We start from the raw sequence: 17086 nt of genomic DNA, 5'->3' as shown, positions 1-17086 counted from the left end.
GTAAAAGATATAGTACACATATTATGTCAACACCAAACTTGACTAGAAAGGTACTGTCACCACAGATGAGCAAACAGAGGCTCAAGGAAGTGAGGCAAATTTGTCTATACTCACACTGGCAGTATGTGACAGAGCTAGGGTCTGAATCAGGCCTATTTAATAGGCTCTTTCCTCGACTTTACATTGCCTCCTGAATTGAATCTTATCTAGAATTTTCATCATCTTTCTACCCCTCAAAAGCCAGACTATCCCTGTACCCACTTCTATGGAATAAGGATTAAGTCTTACAGAGGGAAATCAACACCTACTTCTCTTTCCCTTTTTTTAATGAAATAATTAAGGGCAGGAATGAGCTAACTGGTTTATAAAGAAGGGATCGTCAAGTGCCTTTTTTCAAGATACTATGTACCTCAGCACTCTAATGCCCTATAATTCAGTGAGTGCCCCAAAATGTACTCAGCACCAGATATACAGTATGAAAAACCCCATTTTCATTTTTATAACCCTCATCGAGCTATCTCACTAACTGCCTTAGTCCAGAAATCAGTTTGTATGGCCACGGAATCATAAGACTCTTTCTGGGTTAGCACAGGTATGAAAAGCAGTCTACTTCTTTTCATTCCTTTCATAAATAATACATCTCAATGCAACTGAGCATCTTCACACACTAAATGTTACTAGTATTAGTGTTAATTATTCTCTAATAGTGATATGACAACTGTATTTTAATCCAAAATATAGGTACCAAAAGAAAGAAAAAAATTAAATTACACTGGTTTCATTACTTCAAGGATTATGAAGTACTTCATCACATCATCTTATTTAATAATCATGACAATGCTTTGTGTTGGCATGTCAGGTAGTGTGCTTTGACTTTTAGGGGAACCAGCTCATTTGTTCTCCATAACAATTCATTAAATCTACATAAGACCTACGAGGTGAGCAAGAATTTCCTTATATCACAGATGGAGCAATTAAAACAGTGGGAGCCAGTAATGAAAAAATGGCTAGCTGACTCTATAGCTGCAAACTCTTGGAAACTATGCTTTGGTGCCTTGGAGAGAAAGATTATTCCCATTTTAGAGATAGGGAAAATGAAGAAGAGTTTTGGTTTCTTAGCCAGCGTCAAGTGAGTGGTAAATTCAGCACTCAGATTCTGAGTTAATGTTCTGACTTAATCCAGTGCATTTCCCATTTCACTACAATGTCTCTTTAACATTAAAACCTTACATTTGGGGCTTCCCTGGTGGCGCAGTGGTTGAGAATCTGCCTGCTAATGCAGGGAACACGGGTTCGAGCCCTGGTCTGGGAGGATCCCACATGCCGCGGAGCAACTAGGCCCGTGAGCCACAACTACTGAGCCTGCGCGTCTGGAGCCTGTGCTCCACAACAAGAGAGGCCATGATAGTGAGAGGCCCGCACACGGCGATGAAGAGTGGCCCCGGCTTGCCACAACTAGAGAAAGCCCTCGCACAGAAACTAAGACACAACATAGCAAAAATAAACTAATTAATTAATAAACTCCTACCCCCAACATCTAAAAAAAAAAACAACAACTTCCTGGTAAACTCACCAAGGCTGGCAAAAAATGTAAGAATAAAAATCAGTGCCAAAAGACAAGTACATTAAAAAAAAAAACACCTTACATTTGTGTACAACTTTCCATCTTAGAAAAACATAGCATTAAAATTTAACAACCCTGTGAAGGATGTACCATTCCTAACTGACAGACGATGTAAGGAGTGATCACAACAGGTTGGTAAATTAGACACGGTAAGTTTAGATAACTGTAATGTAAACCATGTCTTGAGATCTTGTTCAATCAAATTTAAAGCTCTAAAAGTAAAAAAGCAAGAGTCTTCTATGTTTAAGAGACAAGGATCAATTTCAATCCTAGTAGGTTGTCTTTGATCATCTCAGCATATCTCCAATATATCCTGGAGCAGTTTGTTTTCATCTGTATTACAGTTTCTGTATTTTCTCTCACTTCTGAGTATCTGAATTCCTTGTTTGTAGGGACGAGGGACTCAGCCTACCTGGCATGTAGTAGCCACTCAACAATGATGGAAAACCATCCTGAAAAAACCTAACATTACTGTTAGCCCTCGGTGATGTACAGGGGTCGATTTACATCGCCCCAAGCAGGATCGTCCTAACCATACGCCCCTCTTTGGTTTCCGATTTAAACGCAGCCCCAATGAATGAAATAAAACTGCAGGCGCCCCGGTAAACCAGAGCACGGTAAGAAAACAAGCACTAGGGAGAACCGAGGACCAAGCGGGGCCCGACCCGGCTTGCGGGAGTAGACGAGATCGAGGATGCCGGGCGGGCCGCTCCCTGGTCCAAGGTTTGGAGAAATGACGCGTCTCTCCGCACCGGCGACGGGAGCAGAGGGTGGTCCCGGCACCGCCCCCGCCCCCGGGCCAGCCAAAGAGGGTCACTCACCCCGAACACAGGCTCCGTGGGGCCGCCCCAAGGGCCGCCGAGTTTCTATTCCCCAGCGTTTGGAAACGGACCGAAAACAAACCGGGTCGCTAGGGGTCACCGCGGGCTTCCTGTTTCCTCAAAGACAGCTCCGCTTCCCCGGCAAAGGCAGCCGCTCCGGGAACGCCGCGGAGGGACTCCCATTTCTCCCGCCTCGGTGGCGCCAGGGCCGGCGCGGCCAGCCAGTTGGCTACGGCCCGGGAGGCTCTGGAAGGAGGGCCGAGCCAAGGCCGAGGGCCGAGCCGCCGCCGGAGAAGGCCGGTTACCCGGCCCCGTCAGCGCCCGCCCTAGCCCGGCGCCGCGCAGGGGGAGCGCAGCGACGGGGCTGGCCAGGAGGGCACCCGGCTCACGACCGGAAACGGGGCCTCCAGTAATCCGCGACTCGGCGCCTGGGCCGCGAAAGCAAACCGGAAGTCAGGCCGGAGGGAGATGGGAGGGCGTTCGCCAAGCCAGTGCTGGGGCTGGGTGGGGGAAAGGTGCGCAGAAAAGGAGGGCGCGGCGTACTACGCGCCCCGTGAGCCTCCGCCGCCGAGTGGGCGGGGCCGCGGCGTGCTAAGTGTCGTGAGCATACGCAGCAGGGTGGGCGGGGCCGCGGCGTACTACGTGTATAGTGAGCTCCCGCGACTGGACGGGCGGGGCCCCGGCAACGGCGGAGGCGGTGGCGCAGTGTGGTAAGACGTTATCCACCTTGGCGGAGGTTGAGTCGCTGGCCTCCTACAGCGCCATCTTTTTCCCTCAGCGTCCGCTTGGGGGTCCCCGAACGTTGTAGCGCGTGTTGGCTCCGCTTAGTAGCGCTCGCCGTGGCCGGGAACTGGGGACCCGTGACGATTCGCGCCTGCGGGGAGCCGTTAACAACCCGACTAGTTTCGGGGCGTTGCTCCGGGTCCCCTAGTTATTCGGCACACAGCTCTTGTTAACATTGTGGAAGCTGTTGACTTCGGGGGGTGTACTCGGCTGCGCCAGGTAGAGGATGGACAGGTCTGAGCTGTGGGGTCACGAGTAGTTGAGTTGGGGGCCGTCCTTGGAGGTCTCAGGCAGACGGAACCCCTCCAGCTGTAGGCCTATTTTTGATTAAACGAATGAAGGAGAAAATGGTAATTATAGGGCATTTATCCTTACTGACTGCCAGTTAGCAGCAGTGATACTCCTCCCCAGCGCTTTCGACTAAGGACTTAAATATCGTTGGAGTCAGTGTTCTGTGGAAGATGTTTCTGCATCGCGGGTTTTTTTTTTTAATTATTTATTTATTTTTGGCTGCGTTGTGTCTTCGTTGTTGCATCCGGGCTTTCTCTAGTTGCGGTGTTCTGGGGCAACTCTTCGTTGCGGTGGGCGGGCTTCTCATTCCGGTGGCTTCTCTTGTTGCGGAGCATGGGCTCTAGGTGCGTGGGCTTCAGTAGTTGTGGCACTCAGGCTCAGTAGCTGTGGCTCTTGGGCTCTAGAGTGCAGGCTCAGTAGCTGTGGTCCCCAGGCTTAGTTGCTCCGCGGCATATGGGATCTTCCCGGACCAGGGCTTGAACCCGTGTCCCCTGCATTGGCAGGTGGATTCTTAACCACTGTACCACCAGGGAAGCCCCGCATCGCAGTTCTAATTCATCAACCAACAGTCAGCTCATCAAGGATGGATTCGGCTCTAGGGTTTACTTTAAAATATATTTTTTTGTTGTTAAGCCTCTCTTTTTGCTTTAGATTTAAGTGAAAATTCACAGCTGTTATGAGCAAAGAGCACAACTTAAAGTTAACATGACATTTAAAAATATTTTAAAATCTGTATTAATGTAATCATTTAGAAAGATCCATTCAGTTTATCAGGCTGGGACATAAGAGCAGTGTTTAATATTTTGGACAAGAATCCTTTTTCGATTGGCTCGGTAATGTGCTTTACAGAATAAAAGCAAACCACCAAGAGGTATATTTTGCCTAGTTTTTGAAGAATGCTAACAAAATCGGTTGAGGCACCCCCAAATCATCAAAAATAAAATGATAATCTGGTTTCTGATTTGTAGATCTAGAAATGTTGAATCTTTACTCAATAATTTAGAATAATTTGAGACTTGTTGAAAAAGAAGGGAAATTCATTTTATCTTTTCTCTCTGAGTAAGTAAGATGACTTAGCTCAGTATTTTACTATATGTGATCAGTATGTTTTTGTTTTAAAATACACACTTCCCTATATAATAATGGAAAAAAGTGGGTCTTATTAACAATACTATTTGCTTGTTCAGAATGCGTAAGCCTATCCATTTAGTCAAGTAAAACATCCTAATTTTTTTTGCCAGGGAATGGGGGCGGGGAGAGTGGTACCCCCGGTAGGTTATGACAAAATGTAATCCAGATATTTGTTAAATTGAGCTGAAATGGTCACTTTCTATCCACTTATGCATCCGCTTTAATTAATTTTAGCAAATAAATTATTAAAGAAAACTTGCCACACTTATGCTTTGTTATAAGCAGAAGTTGAAGTTTTATTACAATCTTGCTGTAAGGAAAAAGACCTCCGATAAGTCAAATAAAAGATGCAGTCTTGGTAGGGACATTTTATGGGAAAAGAAAATGGTTAGATAATTATCATTAAAGTAGATAACAGAAAGAAGGGAATTTGGGGGTCATTAGACTCTTAACTAATAGTCAACTGCTTAGGTGAGTGGATGGTTTTCCAGAGCAAATCTTAATTCTATTAAAGTTTTTTGGAAGGTTGCTTAGGCTTTTTTTTTCAGGAATGGTCATTTCACCGCAAGAGAGGAGTTGTGAATTACAGTCATCCAAAAAAACATCTGTACCGGCCAGGTTTGGGACAGTTTTTTTTAAACCATTATTACATCTTCTGTAACTACAAATGCAGTCTGAAATTTTCAAAACGATTCAGGTCTTTATAAACATATACTTGACACAAGGCACTTTTTTAAAGGTCCTGTTTTACAGGTTGTAGTAAACAAAAAAATAGGGAACAAAAGAGATTTTCCCCCACCTTGTCCCACCTTCTCCCATCCTCTCACCAAGGTCCTGATATTTTCCATCAGGAGCTGCTCCTGAAGGATAGAGTGAGGACTGGCTTCAGTGAGGTTCCCTTTTTCCCTGGGGTAGGTTGGATTTCCAAGCAATATCTGAACAAAGAATATGGCCCTGGCACAACTCTTGACTGTGGCTCAGCCTCCTTCTCCTGTTTTTAGGCAACTGTGCATCTTTAGAGCTGCTTCAAATCTTATTTTTTGTTTAATTAGGCACTATGTTAAAACAATGAAAAAAAGTGCTGTTGTGTTTTGTTTTTTTAATGGGAGCTATATATTTCCAGGTTGTGACGAATATTTACTGTTAGAGGAAAGAGAATACACCTTTTGAGGAAAATTTGTAAAGCGAATTTTGGGTTAGTGATTTAAATTTTATATTAGTTTAATTTGATTAAATCATACCATCCTAGGGATCATGTTTTCTGTGTCTCTGCCCTGTGTTCTGTGAGTACGGTGTATGTGTGGCTCTGCAGTGTCAGCAGAACAGAATTAAGATGTCAAAACCTTTAAGTTGAAATAGCAATGTCACTTTTCATATTAAAATCAGCTTCAATGTCATTTCATCCATTAATGTCTTAAAAGCATTCTTCCTCTCTTCTGCCCCACCTATCACATGTCCAGGTTAAAAGCCTTAGGGTAAGGGAATGGTTTCAGTGGCAGAGATACAAAACAGATTCAAAAATACTACCAATAATGAAAAATCTGCTATGTGAGCCTACATAGTCTGTTTTCCTTCTTTCCTCCCATACCTCATTGCTCATACCACTACCCCCCCAACCAAAACACATACACATACACACACAGAATGTCGTGAATTGCAGAATCAAAGTTCATGATTTCTGTTACACTATGTGTATCTGAATCTGTGAATATGCCTGAAGCAGCAGGCAAACTGGACGTCATGGATCCCTAACCCTTAACCTTGGAAAGTACATGAAGGCTTTCCAGGGGGTTATGTAAATGATAGTTTAAGGGTATTAATTTTCATGCTGTTTACTTGCATGTTTCTTTCCTAAAATTGATCTGCCTCAGAGTGTGCCTAAACCAGGGCAGCTTTCCCCTTTCCTCTTTTGTACTTGTCCCTCTCCCGCTCTACAATTAAAGCAATACCTTTAATCTGACCTAAGTCTTGTTAGAAAGTAAATGATTCTAATAACTGGGTAGCTAATTGTTTCACAAGAGTAGTAATTTCCAGTGGCTTTTGAAAATGCTTCAGAAGAACTCAATTGAGTTGTCAGCTGATCATTAAAAATAATTTTATGGGGGCTTCCCTGGTGGCGCAGTGGTTGAGAGTCCGCCTGCCGATGCAGGGGATACGGGTTCGTGCCCCGGTCCGGGAAAATCCCACATGCCGCGGAGCGGCTGGGCCCGTGAGCCATGGCCGCTGAGCCTGCACATCCGGAGCCTGTGCTCCGCAATGGGAGAGGCCACAACATTGAGAGGCCCGCCTACCGGGAAAAAAAAAAAATTTATGACATACCCCATGTGTTTTTTGGTACATAGCTTAGTAGTTCAGAAGAATGATTATTGATATAACCAGAAATCCTTCTGCTCCCAAATATTTGGAATGGAAGAACACAAAATATAAGAATAGGATCAGCTTGAACCCTGTTTCTTTCTAACAGCAAATAATATTCATTCTGACACATGACCTAAATGGGGGGAGAAGGTGCTATCCATTTCTGTATGAGATGCATTTCCAATAAAACTGACTTACAATATTTTATAATGATCATAATCTGTACTGAGTTTCTCATTTGATCAGTAGTGCTCTAGTAAATTAATGATAACACAATACTGATGACAGTTTTTAAAATTTATGTTCTCAGGAATTTTAAAATATACTCTTGTGTAGAGAAATATTATCAATTTAAAGTATTTTCAAGCACTAAAGTTATGTTGCGATAAGCTTGTGTGGGGGAAGTGAGATAATATGAATTCAAGGAGAAAAGGAATAATATCAGTTTCCTAACTGTGGAAAGAGATCTTGTTCATGTGCTTTTCAAATGGATGGGTTGATAGCAGATATCAAATTACTATGGCATTTACATTCCATTTATAAAAGGGATATATCCTACTGTCTCTAGCAGCTAACCTTGTCCTGGACAGGCAATCTGTGCTTCATAATAACTTTTTGACTTGAAATGTTTGCAGTCAGTAGGAATTAGCTTCTGACAGCTTTCTTCTTTTTTTTGCTGTACACGGGCCTCTCACTGTTGTGGCCTCTCCCATTGCAGAGCACAGGCTCCGGACGCGCAGGCTCAGCGGCCGTGGCTCACGGGCCTAGCTGCTCCGTGGCATGTGGGATCTTCCCGGACCGGGGCACGAACCCATGTCCACTGCATCGGCAGGTGGACTCTCAACCACTGCACCACCAGGGAAGCCCCTGACAGCTTTCATTTTTAAAAAAATAAACATGAATGTCATAACTTTATGCATAGAAACTAAATGCAGTGACTTTCTTTTGGAAACATATGTAGGTGAAGAAAAATTTAATAGTCTTAGAAAGCCTTTGATGTAAGGAGTGGGAGAAGAACTATGAAAAGAGCTAACAGAAGACCAGCAGCAGAGACCCCAAGATGGTGTTGGAAGATTGTACAGAGAAGGAAAAAAGATCCAATAAGGGGAATTCTACACTTCTTACTAAATGAAGTAAGAGCAACCCTTCTCTGAGGCTTGATACTTACACTTTTACTATCTGAGATATGAATTAGTTTATTCAATACTTAACAAAATTCATTCAGAACTTACCATGTGTCATTGTTTTAGGCACTGAGATGAAACAGGCAAAACAGCTTTTTAAGGTATAAAGAAGTAAAATCTATCACAGAGAAATCAGTCACATAGACAAGACCTATGTGAAATTTAACATGATGAGAAATTACTTCCCATTAATTTTTTTTCATGACAGTTTCTATATATGCCTATGAAGAAAATAAACGTTTTCCTCTGTTTAAAATGGGAAGAGAGGAAGAAATAATTCTATTTTGTGACTGTCATATATACACTATAAAAACCAAGAAGATAAAGTCAGATTTTCAGAGGAAAGACATTTTTATAAAGCTACCAAATAAACAACAATGAAAGGATGACATTAAACTTCAGTAAGATCTATAGAAAGAAATTAAATTAGATTTTTCAAGTAGACTATGTAGCAAAAGAGAGGGAAAATTTCCAAACCCATTTCACAGCTCACATGATATAAAAGTGAAATCATTGACTTTGTAACAGTTGCAAAATTACAGACATAATTTCCAACTGTAGGTTTTTCAGTTGTCTATGAATAGTCAGTTGATTCTTAAAACTCCAAAAGCAAAAAGATGTGTGTTTTTTTTTAAATTCACTTATATTTTGTTAATCATTTTCTCTTGACAGTCATTTTATATCATTCCCTTTTGGCTTTAATAACCCCCTCCCTCTCATCCCATAGCCAGTATGTTCACCTGATTTTGTAGATTTTACCGTTTAGCTAATCTTTTGGATCTTTTTCATAGTCTCTACTATGCCACATTTTCCTATCCATCTATTATAATAGTTTCCTTTAATTAGTTCTAACTTTTTGTTTTTTAGTTTCCAAGTCATTCTTTATATTGATAGCTAAATGGTCTTTTAAAAATGTAAATCTTACCATTACGTTTCTCCTCTTAAACTCCTGGAATGACTCCTTAGCTTGTTTTAAAAGTCTATTCTTAATCTAGGCTAGCCTATTTTACCACCAGCTTCTAGAGACACTGCCAGCTCAGACATTGAAATTGGATATCTTTACTCCTTTATAAGTTTTCATTCAGTTAACCCTGCTTATGATTTTAGAATATTTACTTTCTTAGATTATCATTTGACATCTTTTCTAAATTTAAAAATTCTCAGAGAATTGGGGAACTCCAGAAAAAATTTTCAACATTAGTGTGAGAATTATGGCTCTACTTCTTACTTGTCCTAAAATTATATCACATTTGAAAGAGGATTCTATATCTTCAGATAATGGATATCAGCTTCAGAACATATGAAGCAAAACTAGACAGAACTAGGAGACATGCCCACAATACTGGAAGATTTTAACAGGTTTCCCTCACTAACTCATAGAATTTAAAAAAATACATTAAGGAAATAGATGATTGAATAAAATTATTAGCCTCACACTCATTAGGATGGCTATTATCAGAAATAAAACCAAAATGGAAAATATTCATCTTAAAATTAATATGGAATCTCAAAGGAACTTAAATAGTCAAAACAATCTTGAGAAAGAAGAACAAAGCTGGAGGCTTCCCATTTGCTGACCTCAAAACATATTACAAAGCTGCAGAATCAAAACATGGTACTGGTGTAAAGACATACATATAGACCAATGGAATAGAATGGAGAGCACAAAAAGATCCTCACATATATGATTTTTAACAGATGTGCCAAGACCATCCCATGGGGAAATGTGGTTGGGAAAACTGAATATTCATATGCAAAACAATGAAGTTTGACCCTTACCTCACACTGGAAAAATTAAATCAAAATGGATCAAAGACCTAAATGTAACAACTAAAACTATGACACACTTAGAAGAAAAATAGCGGGAGGGCTTCATGACATTAGATTTGGCAATTTCTTGGATGTGACACCAAAAGCATAGGCAACAAAAAAAATAGGTAACTAAAGGTCTCTAAATCAATCACTAATAAAATGTTAAAAAAATCATTATCTAGTGACTCCAATATTGGACAAATACTGTGATCTTTACTCTGAATTTCATTAGAATTATCTAAATTCATAATTCCAAAAGTAAATAAAGAATATAATTTTAGGGACTTCCCTGGTGATCCAGGGGTTAAGAATCTGCCTCCCAATTCAGGGGACACGGCTTCGATCCCTGGTCGGGGAACTAAGATCCCACATGCCTCAGGGCAACTAAGCCTGTGTGCTCTAGAGCCCGCATGCTGCAACTACTGAGCCCGCACGCTCTGGAGCCTGCACGCCACAACTAGAGAGCCCACACGCCACAATGAAAGATCCTGCATGCCACAACTAAGACCCAACACAGACAAACATTAAAAAAAATTTTTTTAATATAATTTTAGCTTCAAAACTAAAATAATGCCTATGCTTAAATAGTGTAGACATTTAATGATATGAGGAAATGTTCACAATATGTTGTTAAGAAAGCAAATTGTTGAGATCTGTTTGAGATTACAGACTGATTTACATCTTTTCCTTCCATTAAGATTGGAGTTAAAGAGTAAAATACATATACACATAACAGAAAAAGAAAGAGGTGGGGAGTCATCAGAGGACAAAGGATTTCAACAAATATTCTGAGAGAAACCAGGTATGAACCTCTCAGGAAATGAAGTGGAACCCAGGAAGCTTTAGCACAGAATATACTGGAGAAGAGTCCACAGAGGAGATAGGAATCAACCCTCCCAGAAAGATCATGATGAGGCCCTGAAGGCCCTAAATGAAAGATGGAGGATGGATATGACATTTTTGGAAGTCTTTCATGAAACTAATTTGCTTTTTTGTCTTCCCCATCTCATGCACAAAGACAAGCCGTCCAGACTCTCCTGTCAGAACAAAAGCGGAGAGAACCCTCTCCAAAGGAATTGAAAAGAAAATTAGACAAAGTGGGAAAAGCCTTTAGTTTGTTTCTTTCCAGGGTAGGAATTCCAAATTATTCCTGTTCTCAGTGTGTTATGCTTACTTTGCAATTTTAGATGTAGAAGAAGCATACTCTTAGTTTTGCATTATGCAATTTAAGTTAATTCCATTTTCACATTCTCATTTTAAAACTTTTTATTGATTCCTTTTCTTAACATTTGTGTAGTGACTTTTGAAACATTAATTATATAGTTACTAGAATCCAGAGTAAAAAAGTTATCACTCTTTTTTAATTAGAATTATGCCACATTTCTGAAATGAGGAAAATAACTGACAATATATAAATAATATAATATATAAATTATTTTGAATGGCAAGTTTAAATTCTCTAATTAAATTAGCTTGAGATTCTGTTTCCATGTCTTGTGATTTAAAGGACATGGTCAACTTAATTGAAGACTCTTCTTCTGCAATATTAGTGGAAGAAATTTTACCTTTAAGCAAATCAGCTGTGTGACTTACATGACAATATAACTTAGATAAAGGTCAATTGAGAATGGGCACATGTAGGGAGAAATAACTAAGCTGCTCTGAAATTAATACTCTCCTTGTTCAACCTACTGATATAATTCTAATCTTTTTATAACAGTATTGCATTTGGTAGCCAGCCTGAAGAACTTAATTATTCTTGTTCGATCTGTTGTTTTATTCTCACAAGTCTCAATATAGTGAGTAATAGAAAATACTGGGATTCTTGCAGCCATCCAATATAGACATAAAGCATATAAACTGATTACTAAGGTTTAAAGTTGGCATTTAGCACAATTTATCAGATTTCTACTTATTTGTTAACTTTTTCCTGGAAACAATTTAAAGCTGCAAAAGATACCATCCTTTAAATATGCCAGTAAACTTTCTTTCCATTTTATCAATACTTTGATTTCTTATTTTGGATGAAATCCATCAGTTATACTCATTATTAAAACAAAAAAAGAAAATATTAGGCATCTTGGAGCATTTATTGAGCTAGAAGCTACCCAGCAGTGTCTGCATAAAGTAGTCCCTGAATGATAAAGATAAATTACAACTTTGCACAGCTAATAGGCTCTTAAATTCCTGATGAATTGTTAAATATAATCTAAGGTTGACATACAGGCACAAATTGGTTAATTAGGTATGAATGAACAGCAAATTTTAAATTTACATTATAGAGAAGATTAAGGATAAATGCATTTTAAGTTTAGAAACAAACTACCTAACCATTTAAGTTGAGCACTTGAGAAAAATCATGAAGGAAAGACAAAATAGAGTGCTCTCATTCTGCATTGGTTTCTGCATATTTTAATTTTCTTATCTAACTATAAATATAGCTCATTTAAAAGCAGTCTAGGGCTTCCCTGGTGGCGCAGTGGTTGAGAGTCCGCCTGCCGATGCAGGGGACACACGTTCATGCCCCGGTCCGGGAAGATCCCACATGCCACAGAGCGGGTGGGCCCCTGAGCCATGGCCGCTGAGCCTGTGCATCTGGAGCCTGTGCTCTGCAACGGGAGAGGCCACAACAGTGAGAGGCCCGTGTACCGCAAAAAAAAAAAAAAAAGCAGTCTATAAAGGAAGTCAAATATTTATTATATGTATTTAGTGTACCAGCGTTGAAATGGGTTTTTTCATATGCTTTTTCATTTCATCATTAAAACCATCCTATGAATTATAATATTATTACCATCAACATGTACAGATGATAAAATGATAGATTATTTAACTGATTTGCCTTAATTTAAAAATCTCATAGGAAATGGAGCCAAAATTTAAATCCAGAGCTACGATTGATATTCAACTGATACACAAACAGCCATACTAGCTTTTAAATAATTTGAATATCGGTGCTATCTAGGAAAGCCTTAATGCTGAAGTTCATATTATTTTCATTATTTCTTAATATAAATATTCACTCAGTGCTTCTCTTTGGCAAGTATTCTTTTAAGTGCTAGGGATACAGTGGTTAACAAGATAGATTGATTTGCCAGTGGATTTTCCTTGTCTTGTAGAGGACCTCATTAAATAAACTACAATACAGTGTGTTGAACGGTGTGGAGAGGGGGTTAGAGATTGCTGGGGGCACACGGTAGGGGCATTGACTCTTAGTAATTTTTCAGATGGGCTTAGACCTCTTCTCAGTAGCCTGACACAACCCCTACCTGGAAGTCCCAGGTGTGCCCCATACACTTCCAAATCATTCTGCATTGGTCTCTTAATAGCGCTTAATGTTACTTGAGGAGAGGAATTTTGTCTTTCCTTTAGCATTGTCTGGCTCATAGCAAACCCTCAAGAAGTATTTTAGAACAAACAAAGAAAATAGAATTGAGGTCTGAAACAGCAGCAAGCAAGTGAGAGAACAGTTTTAGATAAGCTTTTAGGTATTGAGGTGGGAAGTGACAGAGATAATCCTTGTAATGTAGGAGGAAAGTTTATCTTTTGAGAATGGGGAGAATGGTCTGAGATTTAAAAAGGTTTAGAATAATCACTGAAGAATTGCAAGAGGAAAAAGAGAATACATAAAAAGGATAGCCTTAAAGATGTGCTGAGGGCTCATCTGAGGTTGAAGTCTCTGAATTTGTAGTGGTACCAATAGGCATGACTACATAATATCCTCCAAGAATCAGCAGCTCAGATTCAAGACCTCGACGACCAAGACTCTATTCCTTTGTTTTTAAATTAAATTAAATTAATTTATTTTTTATATAGCAGGTTCTTATTAGTTATCTGTTTTATACATATTAGCGTCTATATGTCAATCCCAATCTCCCAATTCACCCCCCCACCACCAACCCCCTGCTTTCCCACCTTGGTGTCCATGTTGGTTCCCTACACCTGTGTCTCTATTTCTGCCTTGCATACCAGTTCATCTGTACCATTTTTCTAAATTCCACATATATGTGTTAATATATGATATTTGTTTTAATCTTTCTGACTTACTTCACTGTGTATGACAGTCTCTAGGTCCATCCATGTCTCTACAAATGTCCCAGTTTCATTCCTTTTTATGGCTGATATTCCATTGTATATATGTACCACATCTTCTTTATCCATTTGTCTGTCGATGGGCATTTAGGTTGCTTCCATGACCTGGTTATTGTAAATAGTGCTGCAATGAATTGGGGTGCATGTGTTTTTTTTTTTTTTCTCTTGGTTATCTTTATTTTTTTTTAATATATTTTTTGGAGTATAATTGCTTTACAATGTTGTGTTAGTTTCTGCTGTATAACAAAGTGAATCAGCTATACGAATACATATATCCCCATATCCCTTCCCTCTTGTGTCTCCCTCCTTCCCTCCCTATCCCACCCCTCCAGGTGATCACAAAGCACCAAGCTGATCTCCCTGTGCTATGCAGCTGCTTCCCACTAGCTATCTATTTTACATTTGGTAGTGTATATGTGTCAGTGCTACTCTTTCACTTTGTCCCAGCTTACCTTTCCCCGCTCCATGTCCTCAAGTCCATTCTCTACGTCTGTGTCTTTATTCCTGCCCTACCCGTAGGTTCATCAGAAAAAAAAAATTTTTTTTTTAGATTCCATATATATGTGTTAGCATACAGTATTTGTTTTTCTCTTTCTGACTTACTTCACTCAGTATGACAGACTCTAGGTCCATCCACCTCACTACAGATAACTCAGTTTTGTTTCTTTTTATGGCTGAGTAATATTCAATTGTATATATGTGCCACATCTTCTTTATCCTTTCATCTGTCAATGGATACTTAGGTTGCTTCCATGTCCTGGCTGTTATAAACAGTGCTGCAATGAACATTGTGGTACTTGACTCTTTTTGAATTATGGTTTTCTCAGGGTATATGGCCAGTAGTGGGATTGCTGGGTTGTATGGTAGTTCTATTTTTAGTTTTTTAAGGCGCCTCCATACTATTGTCCACAGTGGCTGTATCAATTTACATTCCCACCAACAGTGCAGGAGGGTTCCCTTTTCTCCGCATCCTCTCCAGCATTTATGGTTTGTAGATTTTTTGGTGATGGCCATTCTGACTGGTGTGGGGTGATACCTCATTGTGGTTTTGGTTTGCATTTCTCTGATGATTAGTGATGTTGAACATACTTTCATGTGTTTGTTGGCAATCTGTATATCTTCCTTGGAGAAATGTCTATTTAGGTCTTCTGCCCATTTTTGGATTGGGTTGTTTGTTTTTTTGATATTGAGCTGCATGAGCTGCTTGTATATTTTGACGATTAATCCTTTGTCAGTTGCTTCATTTGCAAATATTTTCTCCCATTCTGAGGGTTGTCTTTTCATCTTGTTTATGGTTTCCCTTGCTGTGCAAAGCTTTTAAGTTTCATTCTGTCCCATTTGTTTAGTTTTGTTTTTATTTCTATTTCTCTAGGAGGTGGGTCAAAAAGGATCTTTCTGTGATTTATGTCATTGTCTTTTCGTCTTGTTTATGGTTTCCTTTGCTGTGCAAAAGCTTTTAAATTTCATTAGGTCCCATTTGCTTATTGTTTTTGTTTGCTTTTTGTTTTTATTTCCATTTCTCTAGGAGGTGGGTCAAAAAGGATCTTTCTGTGATTTATGTCAAAGAGTGTTCTTCATATGTTTTCCTCAAAGACTTCGATAGTGTCTGGCCTTACATTTAGGTTTTCTATCCATTTAGAGTTTATTTTTGTTCAATGTGTTAGGGAGTGTTCTAATTTCATTCTTTTACATGTAGCTGTCCAGTTTTCCCAGCACCAGTTACTGAATAGGCTGTCTTTTCTCCATTGTACATTCTTGCCTCCTTTATCAAAGATAAGATGACCATATGTGTGTGGGTTTGTCTCTGGGCTTTCTATCCTGTTCCACTGATCTCTGTTTCTGTTTTTGTGCCAGTACCATGCTGTCTTGATTACTGTAGCTTTGTCGTATAGTCTGAAGTCAGGAAGCCTGATTCCTCCAACTCCGTCTTCCTTTCTCAATATTGCTGTGACTATTCGGGGTCTTTTGTGTTTCCATACAGATTGTGAATTTTTTTTGTTCTAGTTCTGTGAAAAATGCCATTGGTAGTTTGATAGGGATTGCATTGAACCTGTAGATTGCTTTGGGTAGTATAGTCATTTTCACAATGTTGGGTTTTCCAATCTAAGGGTATAGTATATCTCTCCATCTGTTTGTATCATCTTTAATTTCTTTCATTAGTGTCTTATAGTTTTCTGCATACAGGTTTTTCTCTCCCTAGGTAGGTTTATTCGTCGGTAGTTTACTCTTTTTGTTGCAGTGGTAAATGGGAGTGTGTCCTTAATTTCTCTTCCAGATTTTTCATCATTAGTGTATAGGAATGTGAGAGATTTCTGTGCATTATTTTTGTATCCTGCTACTTTATGAAATTCATTGATTAGCTGTAGTAGTTTTCTGGTAGCATCTTTAGGATTCTCTATGTATAGTATCATGGCATCTGCAAACAGTGACAGTTTTACTTCTTCTTTTCCGATTTGGATTCCCTTTATTTCTTTTTCTTCTCTGATTGCTGTGGCTAAAACCTCCAAAACTAGGTTGAATAACAGTGGTGAGAGTGGGCATCCTTGTTTTGTTTCTGATTTTAGAGGAAATGGTTTCAGTTCTTCACCATTGAGAACAGTGTTGGCTGTGGGTTTGTCATATATGGCCCTTATTGTGTTGAGGTAAGTTCCCTCTATGCCTACTTTCTGGAGAGTTTTTATCATAAATGGCTGTTGAATTTTGTCAGAAGCTTTTTCTGCATCTATTGAGATGATCATATGGTCTTTATCCTTCAGTTTGTTAATATGGTTTATCACATTGATTGATTTGCAAATACTGAAGAATCCTTGCATTTCTGGGCTAAGCCCTACTTGATCATGGTGAATTATCCTTTCAATGTCCCATTGGATTCTGTTTGCTAGTATTTTGTTAAGTATTTTTGCATCTATGTTCACCAGTGATATTGGCCTGTAGTTTTCTTTTTTTGTGACATCTTTGTCTGCTTCTGGTATTAAGGTGTGGTGGCCTTGTAG

The 17086-nt window shown here is 39.5% G+C and overlaps 2 protein-coding genes across 4 annotated transcripts in view; one reads left to right on the top strand and one right to left on the bottom strand.

Moving 5' to 3' along the window:
* Positions 1–2521, bottom strand: part of AZI2 (5-azacytidine induced 2) — a 34012-nt gene extending 31491 nt beyond the window's left edge. Inside the window, exon 1 of the mRNA XM_082639466.1 lies at positions 2446–2521. The gene's annotated coding sequence lies outside the window, so the exon portion shown is untranslated. The remainder of the gene's footprint in view (positions 1–2445) is intronic.
* A 379-nt stretch (positions 2522–2900) lies between these two features.
* Positions 2901–17086, top strand: part of ZCWPW2 (zinc finger CW-type and PWWP domain containing 2) — a 151839-nt gene continuing 137653 nt past the window's right edge. For 2 of the 3 annotated variants that reach the window (XM_082639461.1, XM_082639465.1), the window contains exon 1: positions 3079–3155. Coding sequence is in view for 1 of the 3 variants with exons in the window: in XM_082639464.1 (XP_082495590.1) it covers positions 2914–3155 (242 nt within the window). In the remaining 2 variants the exon portion in view is untranslated. Of the gene's footprint in view, positions 3156–17086 lie in introns of all 3 variants that reach the window. The other variant, XM_082639464.1, reaches the window with a different exon arrangement.

This window comes from Mesoplodon mirus (assembly GCF_964341445.2).
Source record: "Mesoplodon mirus genome assembly, chromosome: 12".
Lineage (NCBI taxonomy): Eukaryota > Metazoa > Chordata > Mammalia > Artiodactyla > Ziphiidae > Mesoplodon > Mesoplodon mirus.
Note: the sequence above shows the minus strand (reverse complement) of the source record. Positions and strands in the feature narration are given on the sequence as shown.